The 13949-nt window shown below is 35.5% G+C and overlaps 1 protein-coding gene across 3 annotated transcripts in view; it reads left to right on the forward strand.

The window, feature by feature from the left end:
- LOC136037293 (protein vav-like) overlaps window positions 1–7227 on the forward strand; it is a 110235-nt gene extending 103008 nt beyond the window's left edge. For all 3 annotated transcript variants that reach the window (XM_065719933.1, XM_065719934.1, XM_065719935.1), the window contains 2 exons: window positions 552–726; window positions 7111–7227. In XM_065719933.1, coding sequence (XP_065576005.1) covers window positions 552–726; window positions 7111–7158 — 223 coding nt within the window. In that variant the 3' untranslated portion in view covers window positions 7159–7227. The remainder of the gene's footprint in view (window positions 1–551; window positions 727–7110) is intronic.
- Window positions 7228–13949: the final 6722 nt, after the last annotated feature.

The following is a 13949-nucleotide window of genomic DNA, read 5'->3' on the forward strand; positions in this document are numbered from 1 at the left end:
GCCTATACAGTATCCAAAGACTTATCTGCCTTAGTTCTACTCTATACGTAAAAAAAAACTGGCAATTGAGAAAAAAATTCATATCTAGGTTATTCAGGGATAGTAACCATTATTTAAATCAGTCTTAAAAGTAAAAATTATTTTGAAAACAAATTTGAAGAAATATTGAAAAATAGTACAAACCCCTAAAAAATGGTGTTGGTTTGAAAAAAGGTTCAACATTAGAATCGCCATGACCAAAAACCATATTCAGGAAACTTACAATCCCCTGACTTGAACAACAACCCTTTTAACAGTGTCTGGTAAAGAGCATTTCGGAATACCCTTTATGCTTTCCATGAGCGCCCATGAGCTGAATTTTAGGAGGGGGGCTTACCTGGTCTAATCGGCACTTTCAATGCTTTACAGTAGAAATGTCAAAATAAAAATATAAGGAAGTGTCATTCAGCCAGGGGGGGGGTTGAACCCCTCTGCCCCCTATGGGTGCCCATGATGAATCCCCCTCTTGTCTGCTATCACCTCTTGTCATTTATCTTTTATGATATTTTTAGATTGCAAGCTGTCTTGGAAAGACCTTGGCGACGTATATATCCAACAGCAATAGCGCGTTATGACTATCCTGCCCCTGAGCCAAACTTGCTAAGCTTGAAACGAGGGGATATTGTTATCATTCTGAGTAAGGAAGGGGATACAAACGGATGGTGGAAAGGTCAAATTGCAAACCAGGTAAACATTCAATTAAAATAAAGACTAATCTATTTTTGGCGAGTAGTATAATACGATCTATAGGGGGGGGGGGGGAAATAGTGAAATCGCTAGCTTTGATAAAGGATCTGAACAAGGAAAATTTTTGGTAATTTATACAATCGAAATTATACTTAAAATATGTATCATATTAATTAAATAAGATATTTGGAAGCAGATTGAATCAGTTGATTTTGTGTGATTAGTCTAGGGTTGTGTGATGTAATCCTCAGTTGTAATATCTCAGACCATGTAATAATTTATATACCAGACAATATAGAAAAAAATATTGGAATACATACAAGGTCATATCCATGATTTTTGTTGTGGGGGGGGGGGAAATCTTAATAACGCATCAAAAATGTGTTTTTATATATTGTTATTACTTTTTACGAATTGGGCAAACAATTTTTTTTGGGGGGGGGGGGGGTTAAACCCCATATCAAAAGAGCTCACGAAAACACACGCTGTCTGAAGTCTGGTACAAATTAATAGTTAATCTATAGTAAATCAGATATAAACTTCAGTCTCACAAAATATGCAACTTAACAGTTACTGCTGGTGAACAACGCTGAAGCGCAGACAGTAAAAGCAGAAAAGAAATTGTACTAAACTTGTTCCGAGTAATGTTTCTAGAATGATTTAAGGACAGGCTCTGACAGAGATAGATAAATATATTTTCAGCAAATAAAAAATCATTTAATAAATAAAAGCCCTTATCCCCAGTTAGGCTCCATGGCCTGGAAAAGATGGGGATCATGAAATAAAATATTTAAATATTTGAATAAATAAAATATTAATATGAATAAATATATATAATATAAATAATATATATAATGACATAAATAATATTAATAATATATATAATAAAATAATATATATAATAAAATAATATATAATATAAATAAAATAAAATATTTATTTATAATAAATAAAAAATATGAAATAAAATATTTAAATATTAAACATATAAACATATACTACTATTTGGAAAATTTAGTCATTAAAATAAAAGAGAGAGAGAGAGAGAGAGAGAGAGAGAGAGAGAGAAGAGAGAGAGAGAGAGAGAGAGAGAGAGAGAGAGAGAGAGAGAGAGAGAGAGAGAGAGAGAGAGAGAGAGAGAGAGAGAGAGAGAGAGAGAGAGAGAGAGAGAGAGAGAGAGAGAGAGAGAGAGAGAGAGAGAGAGAGAGAGAGAGAGAGAGAGAGAGAGAGAGAGAGAGAGAGAGAGAGAGAGAGCGATAAAGTTTATTTAAATTTTAAACAGGATCCAGGTTTCGCTTCGGCTGCCAGATTTCACCTCGACCGATTAAAAAATACGCACTCCGTTTATGAACTTTTTAGTCGTTTTTGCTATAGAGCAACGTGCTCTTTTACATCGCAACGTACCTTTACGGTCTTTTTGGCTTGATAAAGTTAACTGTCTTTTTTTCTGAACTCAGTTTTACGCTTACAACCTTCAACTGATGAGCTACCAAACGCACCGATTTTAATGAAATTAATGGTTCGAGCCCATTTCTAAAACATAGTATATTTTTAAAATAATCACAGTCTAAAATATGTCGCAATATTTTGGTCACAAATTGGCGGCTTAAATAATAGACACAACTTCAGTATGTACACATACTATATCTCTAAAATAGTCACAATATTTTGGTCACAAATTAGGGACTTAAATGATGGACACATCTTCAGTATGGACACATGCTATACCTCTAAAATAGTCACAGTAAACAGTCTGTAAAACTGAAGAAAGAAAAACTGGACGTCCAGAGTATCCTTCGGTAAAATAGCGAAAAAACTCAGAAACCTTTGGGCGGAGGTTGGAGGTTTTCTTCGACCAATTTTTCTTGGGAGCTGGAGAAAGCAAAAGCTTTTATGTTTTATTTTTATTTATTTATTAGTGCCAAATGTGGTAAGTTTCACAGAGCGAGTCGAACAATGAAAACTCTGAGTCTAGCAAATTTAGGCTCAATTTTGGGCGACTTCGAATAATTTCAGGTTATGCATCTTGGGTTTTTTTCATTGGGGCTGTATATAATTACTTTTTCGTTTTTTTTTATTTATTAATATGAAACGCGACGAGCTTCACAAAGCCAGTCACACAACGATCACTCTGAATCTAATAAAAACAATTATTTAAATAATTTGATTTTTTGGCAGCACGTATGGTTCAACACTGCCGATATTTGAAAGGCACTCTCCCAAGTGAGGTGACGACATAGTGTTTAAAAGAAGTCGACACATTCAGAAATGACTCTTTTTTTCTAGTTCTATTTTTCCTTTTCATCCTTTTTTCTTTCCCTTTCCTTTCTTTTTCCTTGTCCTTTTCTAGATCTCTTTTTGTTAATCTTTTTCAGATCTTTTTGGTCTTAAATAAGCACATAATTGAGTATAACTTACGCATAAATTTATGATGAAATTTTTCTTCTGTAACTTTTCAGTGTTCATTTCGAAATTTTTGGTATCATAATTTTCAGCTGATAATTTACGCTTTATAATATAACTAGCTGTTGGGGTGGCGCTTCGCGCAGCCCCCCCCCCCAAGCCCCCCGCGCGTAATTCGTTACGCGCCATATTAGTTACGCGCCATTGTAGTTGTGTCCCTGTGTCCCACCTGTGAATATAGATAAAAGAGAAAAGATTTCTCTTTTCGTTATAGATATATATGTTTTTAACTACGTAAAACTTGCGAATATACAACATTCTTCGATGTCCCATTGTCTGTGCATATAAATAGATTGTCAGGTTTACCGACTCTTGAACCTGCAACATAAAATTATCCATGGGAAAAACAATCCGTATTCAGATCTATACCTCATTATTCTAATGATTGCCCTCGAGCTTTGTTGATGGTGATTGCTAATCGAACATTCCCTGTGTCCCGGTCGTCATTTATATTCCCAGTATCCCGGTCATCATGTGTGTCCCAGCGTCCCAGTCTGTAATTTTTCTTTGAGCGTCCCGTTCGTCATTTATATTCCCTGTGTCCCGGTCGTCATTTGTGTCCCGGTGTCCCGGTCTGTAATTTATCTTTGAGTGTCCCGGTCGTCATTTATATCTCCCGGTCGTTATTTGTGTCCCAGTGCCCCAGTCTGTAATTTCTCTTTGAGTGTTTTTTCTTTTTAGTTTTTTTTAGTTTTTTACCTTTTTTCTTTTTTCAGTTTTCTTTTTCTTCTTTATTTTTCAGCGTCACTATGAAATACATATCGCCGAACCTTTGTATTTTTAACTAAAATCTGGTATGCATTGATGACCTTATCCAAGTCAAAATCCCAAACCCAATCATCATCGCTATCATTTTCAGTTTTGATATGTTTTGACTCTCACTGTCCTGGTGGATTTTCATCTAACTGCGCGGTTTTGCGTTCTTTAGCCGCAAGCCTGTTTTCTTGCTGTTCTTGTGATTCCTCGGCACGCTTTCTTTTCTTACTTTCTCTATCAGCCGCAAGTTTTTTGGCATAGACTCTTTGAGCAGCTTCCTCGGCTGTTGCCATTGTAGGTTCTTCAGTCATTTTACAATTAAACATTTTTCCGTCCACGATCTTCTTACAATTAAAAATTTGTCTTTGAACGATTTTCTTAAATACTTTTAGCCTTCTTTTTTCACTTTCTCTTTTAGCAGCAAGTCTGGTTTCGCGTTGCTCTTGTGATTCCTCGGCATGCTTTCTTTTCTTACTTTCTCTATCAGCAGCAAGTTTTTTGGCATAGACTCTTTGAGCAGCTTCCTCGGCTGTTGACATTGTAGGTTCTTCAGTCATTTTACAATTAAACATTTTTCCGTGAACGAATGTCTTAAATACCTTTAATGACGTCATCGTCATAATGACGACATGACGACCTGATGACATGAAGTCACTCGACACACAGACAGCTTATTTTTATATATATAGATAGATAGATACAACGCTTCCTGTTATCCTATTTTTGCCCTAAATTGTGTCTATGAAATTAAATTTGTGTCAAAATAATAAATGCTTGAAGTACCCAGGATATCAAAATAAAAACAATTTTTGCTCCTTGGTTCCATTTTATGTTTATCCATACCTGATAACCATGATATTGTAGGATACTTCTTTTGTTTGCTTCGAAATTATGAAGTTTTTATGGCAGTTTTATATTTTTGTCAGTGATGCCACGTTAAATTTTACCACGTGTCTATGAAGTCAAATATTTGTCAAAATAATAAATGCTTAAAGTACCCAGAATATTAAAATAAAAACATTCTTACCCTCTGATTCCACCTTACGTTTATCCATACCTGATAAACGCAATATTGTATAATTCTTTTTTTGTTTGCTTATTGAAGTATTTTTTTTTATTTTACTTTTTGAATTACTTTTTGAAGTATTACATTTTTATCAGTGATGCCACGTTGAACCGTGAAACAAATAAGCAAAACTAATTAGTCAACTTTGACAACACTATTTGTACTTAAAAAAAAACTCATTAACAATCTGTTGATTCCCAGAAATAACTACATTTTCAAAGGAAAGCTACACCTTATTAAGCTGTTGGGTAGCATGTGTTTTGAGCAGGGTTGTCACCCTGTGAAAAAATCACTAGAAATGGTGATACATCACTGTTGGCAATTGACAACACAGTCAATTGGTTTCGATTTAGAGTTGGCTACACTGGTTCCGATTTATTTTTTATTTTTTGCTGATTTCTCAACCCTTTTTAAATTTGGTACCCGTTGCTAACAAAAACTGCAGATGGGGTCTTTTCATTAAAAATTATTTACAATAATTTTATGGCTATGGTTTTATGGTTATTTTTATGGTATTTAGGGTTGGATGAATTCCCACTATCACAGTTCAAACAATCTGATATCATTTTCACTGTCCTTTGGTACTTCGAGTTGTGGTTTAAGTTGAGGCACATGTATGGTTGGGTAAGTTTCAACGCGTTGGGTAAGTTTCAATAGCGCGTTATGACTATCCTGCCTTTGAGCCAAACTTGCTAATCCCAATGGATACCCAACGAGGGGATATTGTCGTCATAAATTCAAATGGTACTTATCTGTTATAGCGCCGATACTCTTCATCCATTGACGCACTGTAGAACCGGTTTCTTTCGTTAGTTTCTTTCAGCTTAGCATGAGACAAGACAAAGACAAGTGACAGACTAGATGGGAAATCTATGATTTTGGCTATATGTTTGAACATTGGGGGTGGGGGTAAAGTATTTTGACTCTGCGAAGTTATAAAACAATTTTTGCTTCATAATGTGCAGAATAATTGTACCTAACACAATTTGCACGCAGACCCGCTATGCTTTACCCCCACCTCACCCCCCTAATGTGCAAATATATAGCCATTTGTTTCTTAAGTATTATATTTTCATCATTCTTAGGTTTATTTCATTAGGATTAACCTAACTTCACTTCTTGAGTGTCGGCACTATAACAGATAACTCCCATTCAAATAATCAGATTTCATTCCCACTGTCCTTGGTAGTTAAGGAAAGTGTAGCGAAAGTACGCGTACAAAAACATGATGTCATCATTTTCGTAGTGCATAGTCAATCAACACCGAACTAACCAACCACCAACACCAAAAATACAGTTGAAAGCAAGGTGATATCTGCGATTGTTTGGGGGAAGGGGGGTATGTTTTTTTCGGGATGGAGGTTAACAAAAGAAAATATATGTAAACTATCAAAGATTAGTTTATAATATCTAAAACACATCAAAGATTATTTTCAATGTATTTTTGCTACTTTTTTACGGGTCCAGAAAAATTACGGGGGGGGCAAACCATCTATCCCCCCTGGATACGGATTTGTTCACACCTGATATCTAGAAACAATAACAAGAACTGCTAAAAAAAAAAGCCTAGACTAATTGTACCAATTTGAGTAATTTTATACTAATTATTGTAACTAATAAATAAGAACTGGGATAGGTTTTTCTTATATATTATTCTTTTTTATTGTTAAATGCCTTAATGCTTTTAATTGTAATATCATTCTTTACTTTGGCAGCACTATTGCGCTGTCTGTAAAAAGCACATAATAAAGTATATTTTTCAATAAAACATCAATTATTATTTAAAGAATTTTGGTTCTCCAGCATGTTGGAACAAAGCCCAAAACAAAATACTAAGACATGCTGTTGCTTTTTTCCAATTTTGTTGAAGAAAAATGTTTTCTTAACGATGTATAATTTTCACAAACTATGAAAGGATTATTATTGTTTAGAAAAATTTTGGAAATAAGGATTGTTTACTAGTATTTTAAAAATTTGGAATAATTAGTAATATATTTCTCTTCTATTGTTAAATAATCATTTTTAATTTCAGTTCAAGATAAATCAAGCCTTAATATAGTCTCGGTATTCCCATTAACCGATTCCCATTTTTCTTTTAGGCTGGATATTTTCCGAAGCATTATGTCCGAGAAGGTAGCTTTAATTAGGTATTTTAATGTTTTTAAGTATTATTGTTAACCCTCTTTCATTAAACTTCTATGTATTTTTTGTAGTAATTTTTGATAAACTTTTAGCTTTTTTATATTGAGAAGTGGTTTTTATGTGTGTGTTTTTTTACTACCAGTCTCCTTGAAATACCGAACAATCTGATAAGCCCCCCGCCCCCTCAACATGACCACTTGTTAAAATGATCAGAAAAAAAAGGTATAGTAAAGGAAAATAAAAGTGAATAGTGAATAAAAGTGAATAAAAGAAAATAGTTGCTTATCGAGATAAGCTAATAAGCTAATCAGTAGTTTTTATTTATCCTAGAAAGGCTACGTACAAATAAGAAAAAATGGTGAAATAGTTCGAATACTTGTTCAATCAATTCTTTTGATTAAGTGGCTATCCAGCTCTACTGGAGAATGTTGACGGTTCATGGGTCTGGAGCTTGAATGTTCAAGCTCCAGACCCATTTGAGTTTTTTTTTCTTAGCTAATCAGTTCATGGTTGTTTATTGCATCGAATCGTGGTTGTAGTAGCGAATGGTAACTAAAAAAACGCGAGTTAACGAGTTAATTAACTATCCAACCGTTGAGAAAAGATAACTTCCACCAACTCTCTGTTGGGCTTGTTCAGTGCATAAAATGCAAGGATGTACAGTTGATCAAGTGATTATCTATTTGGGTAAAGAACTTTTTGGAAAAGGTCAGGCATATGCGATCAGATTCTGCAATTTGTGATCTTTAGAGAATTCAAGAACTGGGCTTTGACAAGCTTACAGGACAGATGCCTTGCAACGAGGACTTATTAAAGATCAAGTTAATCGTAGGCAGCGTAATGACACTGCCTAAATTAAGGTCAAGGTAGGCTTTACGCATTGTTATTTTTTCTTTCACTAAGCCGTTTAGTATGGAATGAGTTGTATTAGAAATTTCGGAGGGGGGCTCATTTCGCTGGAAACTGGAAGTTCTTATTCCCTTTTAAGGATTAAAAGTGATTTTTAGATTAGATTAGAACATTTTTATTTAAGCTCAAATATATAAAGAATCTTAAAAAAAGTATAGCACTTGTCTAGTGATATACTTCAACACTGCCAATTAAACAAAACTAAAACTAAAGCTAATTAACTAATTATCAAACTAATTATCTAATTAGTTAGATAAAAACTAATTTACCTTAAACTAATTTATCAAACAAAACGCAGGGAAAAGTTAAATTGGAACTGCTGTCTCGCAAATGTAAATTTCAGCTAGTTTTTTCGTACCTTCTGAAAAAATCATTTATCTGAATGGAAAAAATCATTTCCCTGTTTCCCTGTAAAAAATCATTAGGGAAATGAAAAAATCATTTCCCTGTTTTTAGCTGAATGAAGTTCAGATTTTGACCCGCTATGACGAACACTGAAGCACGATCTGAGGGCAACCAGTCCCCTCTAATGCCCTTTTTTGCTGTCCTCCTCCCAAAGACATCCAATCAAGATTTGATGTATCTGTTCATGGGGATTACACTGCCCCCCACACCCCTTAAGGCAAGGGCTGTAAGCTATGAAATTCTCTTATTGTTTAAATATGGGATCTGTAATCGGGAGAGTGGTATCCAAATAGGCTTGTGGCATTAAGATGAAGTCTTCATTGAATATTCAGGGGGATATTGAAATAAGTCAATACACACCATATGCATACAGTTATGAAAAGGGCATATCAGCAATGTTTTAGAAGGAGTGTAGGGTATTAAGTTGAAATTTCAAGGGATGTTGCATTGACACAAACGCACTATGTTTACTATGACTTCTACTACTACATCGACTACTTCTGGTAAGACTAAGGTTTTTAAGACAGAACTTCCGGTGAATTTTGGGGGGATGTTGAAAGTCCATATCAGCGGTGTCTCAGGAACGGCTTGGGGATTAAAGTTGAAACTTTCTGGGTATGTTTAACTAACCAAAAAGCCATATATGTATACTACTAATACTACATCTATTACTGCCAATGCTGGTACTAATACTACTACTACTAAGGGTATTAAGGTGAAACTTTGAAAAAATATTGTGGGGATGCTGAAGAAAATCAAAACAGACTATGTACCTACATGCAGTTTGACAGAAAAGTATATATGCAATATCACAGGAGCCTCTTGGAATGTTAAGCTGAAACTCTGTTTTTACTCATGAATTCATGGCGCCAGGTGTAGTTAAATATGTATTTTTCCGCTTGTCTCTTCTTGAGTTTTTAGATAACCTTTGCGCCTCATTTGAAAGAGTCAATAGATAAGTTTTTAGGGATAATCTCCTGTGTAAGGTCATTCCAAATCGAAGTGCAACGTTGAATGGGGAGCTGTTCTTCAAATACTCTGTTCTCGGCTTGCCAATTTCAAAATGATCAGACTGAGCTCTGTGTGTCTTCGTGACTGTTTTGTCAGTTGGATTATGGGGGGGGGGGGTACGAGAAAACTCTAGTGAAAAAGGTGAATTTATGTTCTTATATAAAACAGCCATCGACGCTACATGAAAGCTCTAACTAACAGACTGGAGAGAGTCATGGGGAAAGACTGTACCTGCCGTATTAGTCATATTTTGGATCTGTTGAGTAAAGTAGGATGAACGAGTTGAGCGGTCAAAAGTCTTTGCAGCAAAAGCCCACCAATCGAGATGGATTTTCAAAGAAAGATATCTGGACAACTGGAGACCTTGACTTCCTTTATAGCTACATTCATGAAGGAAGTTGGGGTGTATGCGTGGCATTTTTGATCGGGAGATCAAACAGTACTGAAACTGACTATCCAGACATTGAACCGCTCTTGAATTTTCAAAAGATAGTTTGTAGCAGCAGAGAGGCTTGCATTTCCTCTTAATTTTTTAGGATAGGGGCATGTGTCGTGGTATTATCGACAAAGTGATGAAGAGGTACGCAAGGTTGTCTCCCATGTCATTATGAAGACAATGAATAGAGTAGGTCCTAATATGCTACCCTGGGGAACGTTTCCCTGTATTGGATATTAGAGGGAAGTGAACCGGTTAAGAACAACCAGCAGTGAGCGATCAGAAAGAAAGCTCTCAATCACCTTTAACAGGCTTCCTCTGACACCCTATGCGTCCGGTTTCTTTAGTACGCCACGCTGGCGTACTCTGCAGATAGCTTTAGTAATGTTGACAACCCGATATTGCATCAGTTTGTTAGAAATTCAGTCCACTTTTGGTGTTTAGCCATTGAGTAGTCAAGTATTGAACGCTTCCGGTGGAATTCATCCTGGTGATTGCTGAACACGTCATTTGACTTCAGGCACTAATAAAGTGTATGATTGAAAATGCTTTCGTAAAGGTTCCGAATGCAGGAAAGGAATCTAATAGGCATATACAACCCCACGCTCTTTGATCGCTATTTGGCTTAGATATAGGAATGACATGGCCTGTTTTCGATGTGTGTTGAAAGGTTCTAGAGGAAAAAAGTGCTGGAAAATTGATGAAAAGGGTACAGCTAATTTAGTATTGCATGACTTGCATGCCAAAATTAGGCATACTGTCAGGATTCGTGGATTTGGTCACATCAGGACGCTGCAAAATGTGAAGCACTTTGGGAATGGAACAGCTAGTGCGATCAAGCACAGCATTGGTTCAATTAGGGAAATGGGAAACTTCTTCACCGTCGCCTTCGAGATTTGAGAATTTGGCAAACGCCTTAACAAGACCTTTGATCTTTGCCTGTGGATCATGAAATAAGTCCCGTCGTTAATTTTATAGGGAAGGAATTGCAGTTCCTTTTGATTTTAGATGATGGTAAATTCGCTTTGACACTGGGGATCAAGCATCAGTCAAGCATCTCTTTGTGCTGAACCCATGATAGCCGAATTCTGTGAATTGCCTCTTTACGGGCTTTTATGAAATCAAGCTGCTGAAATCATTCTCTTATGAAATGAAATATAAGATTTCTACGCGCTATGACGGCAACTTAGTCAATTGTGAAGACATTAGTGTTAACCTTAAAGGAATCTGGTTTATCCGTAAGGAATAGATCAAGACAAGATGAATCGTTTTGGCTGTTGTAGCTCTCCCGAATTCAGCTAGTTATTCAACCCGCACGAAAGGAAAAGATCATAAAGGCCCTACCCCTCCTTAACAGTGTCTTTGTTATGGAGCCATACGCTATGGGGTACGTTGAAATCTCCATAGAGGATGATGGCAGACTTGGCGATTTTGCTCCCGAATAATCAAGAGAGTTATCGAGGTAGTTAATAATCTGGCAGGCTGGAGGGTTATATATAATTACAATGATCCAGACCTATTTGAAAGAGAGAGCTTCTTTGTCTGCTGAGTTAGGGAGATTCAGACACGATTATGGTATATGGCTCTGTATATACATGGTAGCACCTCCTCCTCCGTATTTCACACCGTCAATACAGATTTGATCAGTAAAATTCAACACCAACAATAATGTTGGTGAAGATTGCTAAAATTCTAAACCTTATATTAATCTACTGTATTTCGTCAAGCTCAAAAAAGCGTAGGATGTCATTTTGATAGGTTGGCTACGGGCATTTAAGGACCTCGTCCTCCAAGCAGATGATTATCTGGTCTTAGCTTTTAGAACATAACAAATCTGTGTGTATGTAAGAGAGTAGGGCTCGGAAAGTGGGCGCAATATTTCTAAAATGAGATAGGTGGAAAGTACTTTTAATCTATTAAGTTTTTCAAAATGAAAGACATCTACATAACTTGATAACGAGTTTCGGATAGTTACTGTGCTCTGTCTTATAAGGCTTTTGTCTTATTTCATATTTAGTTGGCAATTTGTTAAGCGAGCTTTAAAGGTTTTTTGACATAAACTTAAAAGTATTTTTTTATTGGATGAGGGGGTAAGCATTAGGGGATTAATTTGAGTTTAACCATGATTGGATTTTTACCGTCAGCGGTTGGAAAAGATAAAGGTTTAAATTCTGATAAGCAAAATCAAGTTCTAAATCAATCTGTGACACATGAAAAACAAATTCTTTGCTAAGACGATAATAATTAAAGCTATTATTGGACTACGCTACCGTTCGACTTATCGAGGTTACGTGCTCGACTTACGCGAGTACTGTTCAGATTTTCGGAAATATGCGAGTGTTAGACATTACTAGAACTAATACTAGATAATTATTAGCCGATCAATTTGAGTTTAACTATGATTGCTTTTACCTAGTGGTTGGAAAATCAACCTTAAGCTACGGTTTAAATCACAACAAGCTAAATCAAGTTTTAAATCATTTTGTGAGCCATGAAAAAAAAGCTTTATCGAGATGATATTCGACTACGCTACTGTTCGAGTTATCGAGGTTACGTGCTCGACTTACATGAGTACTGTTCAGATTTTCGGAAATATGCGAGTGTTATACATTACTTGAAATAATACCAGATAATTATTAGCCAATCAATTTCAGTTTAACTGTGATTGTGTTTCATCTAGTGGTTGAAAATCAACATCAAGCTATGGTTTAAATCGCAACAAGCCAGATCAAGCTTTTGTGAGTCATGAAGAAAAAAATGCCTTTATCGAGATTATATTAATTAAGGCTACTATTCGACTAAGCAACTTTTTTTCAGTTCAGTTCAGTTTATTAACATCAAAATAAATGGACAACAATAACTTCATACCCCTACAAGGCTCCATGGCCCGTTACATAGGGGTTAAAAAAAAATACCAAATAAAGAGTCTGTTCTGTTCGAGTTATCGAAGTTACGTGCTCGACTTACGTGAGTACTGTTAAATAATACCAGATAATTATTAGCCGATCAATTTCAGTTTAACTATCATTGCGGTTTACCTAGTGGTTGAAAATCAACCTTAAGCTATAGTTTAAATCAAAACAAGCCAAATCAACTTTTACATCATTTTGTGAGCCATAAAAAAAATCCCTTTATCGGGATGATATTAATTAAGCTACTTTTCGACTACACTACTGTTCGAGTTATCGAGGTTACGTGTTCGACTTATGTGAATACTGTTCAGGTTTTTTTAAATATGCTAGAACTAATACCAGGTAATTATTAGCTGATCTGTTTGAGTTTAACTATGATTGCGCTTTTACCTAGTGGTTGAAAAATCAACCTTAAGCTATGGTTTAAATCACAACAAGCCAAATCTATTTTTATATCATTTTTTGAGCTGTGAAAAAATCCCTTTATTGAGATGATGTTAATTAGAGCTACTGTTCGAGCTATCAAGGTTACGTGCTCAACTTACATGAGTACTATTTAGATTTTTGAAAATATGCGAGTGTTAGACATTACTAACTCATACCTTTTTGGGTGAAATAAACGCAAACCTACCTCCTACCTACTGAAACTAATACCAGATAATTATTAGGCGACCAATTTGAGTTTCACCATAATTGCGTTTTACCTATTGGTTGGAAAATCAACCTTAAGCTATGGTTTAAATCACAACAAGCCAAATCAAGTTTTATCTCATTTTGTGAGCCATGAAAAAAATGCCTTTATCGAGATTATATTAATTAAAGTTACTATTCGACTACCGCTACTGTTCGAGCTATCGAGGTTACGTGCTTGACTTGCGTGAGTACTGTTCAGATATTTTGAAATATGCGAGTGTTAGACATTACTAGAACTAATACCAGATAATTATTAGCCGATCAATTTGAGTTTACCCATGATAGCGTTTTACCTAGTGGTTGGAAAATCCTTCTTAAGCTACAGTTTAAATCACAACAGGCCAAATCAAGTTTTATATCATATTCTGAACCATGAAAAAAAAATCCCTTTACCGAGATGATATTAATTAAAGCTATTATTCGACTACAC

Source organism: Artemia franciscana, chromosome 16 (assembly GCF_032884065.1).
Source record: "Artemia franciscana chromosome 16, ASM3288406v1, whole genome shotgun sequence".
Lineage (NCBI taxonomy): Eukaryota > Metazoa > Arthropoda > Branchiopoda > Anostraca > Artemiidae > Artemia > Artemia franciscana.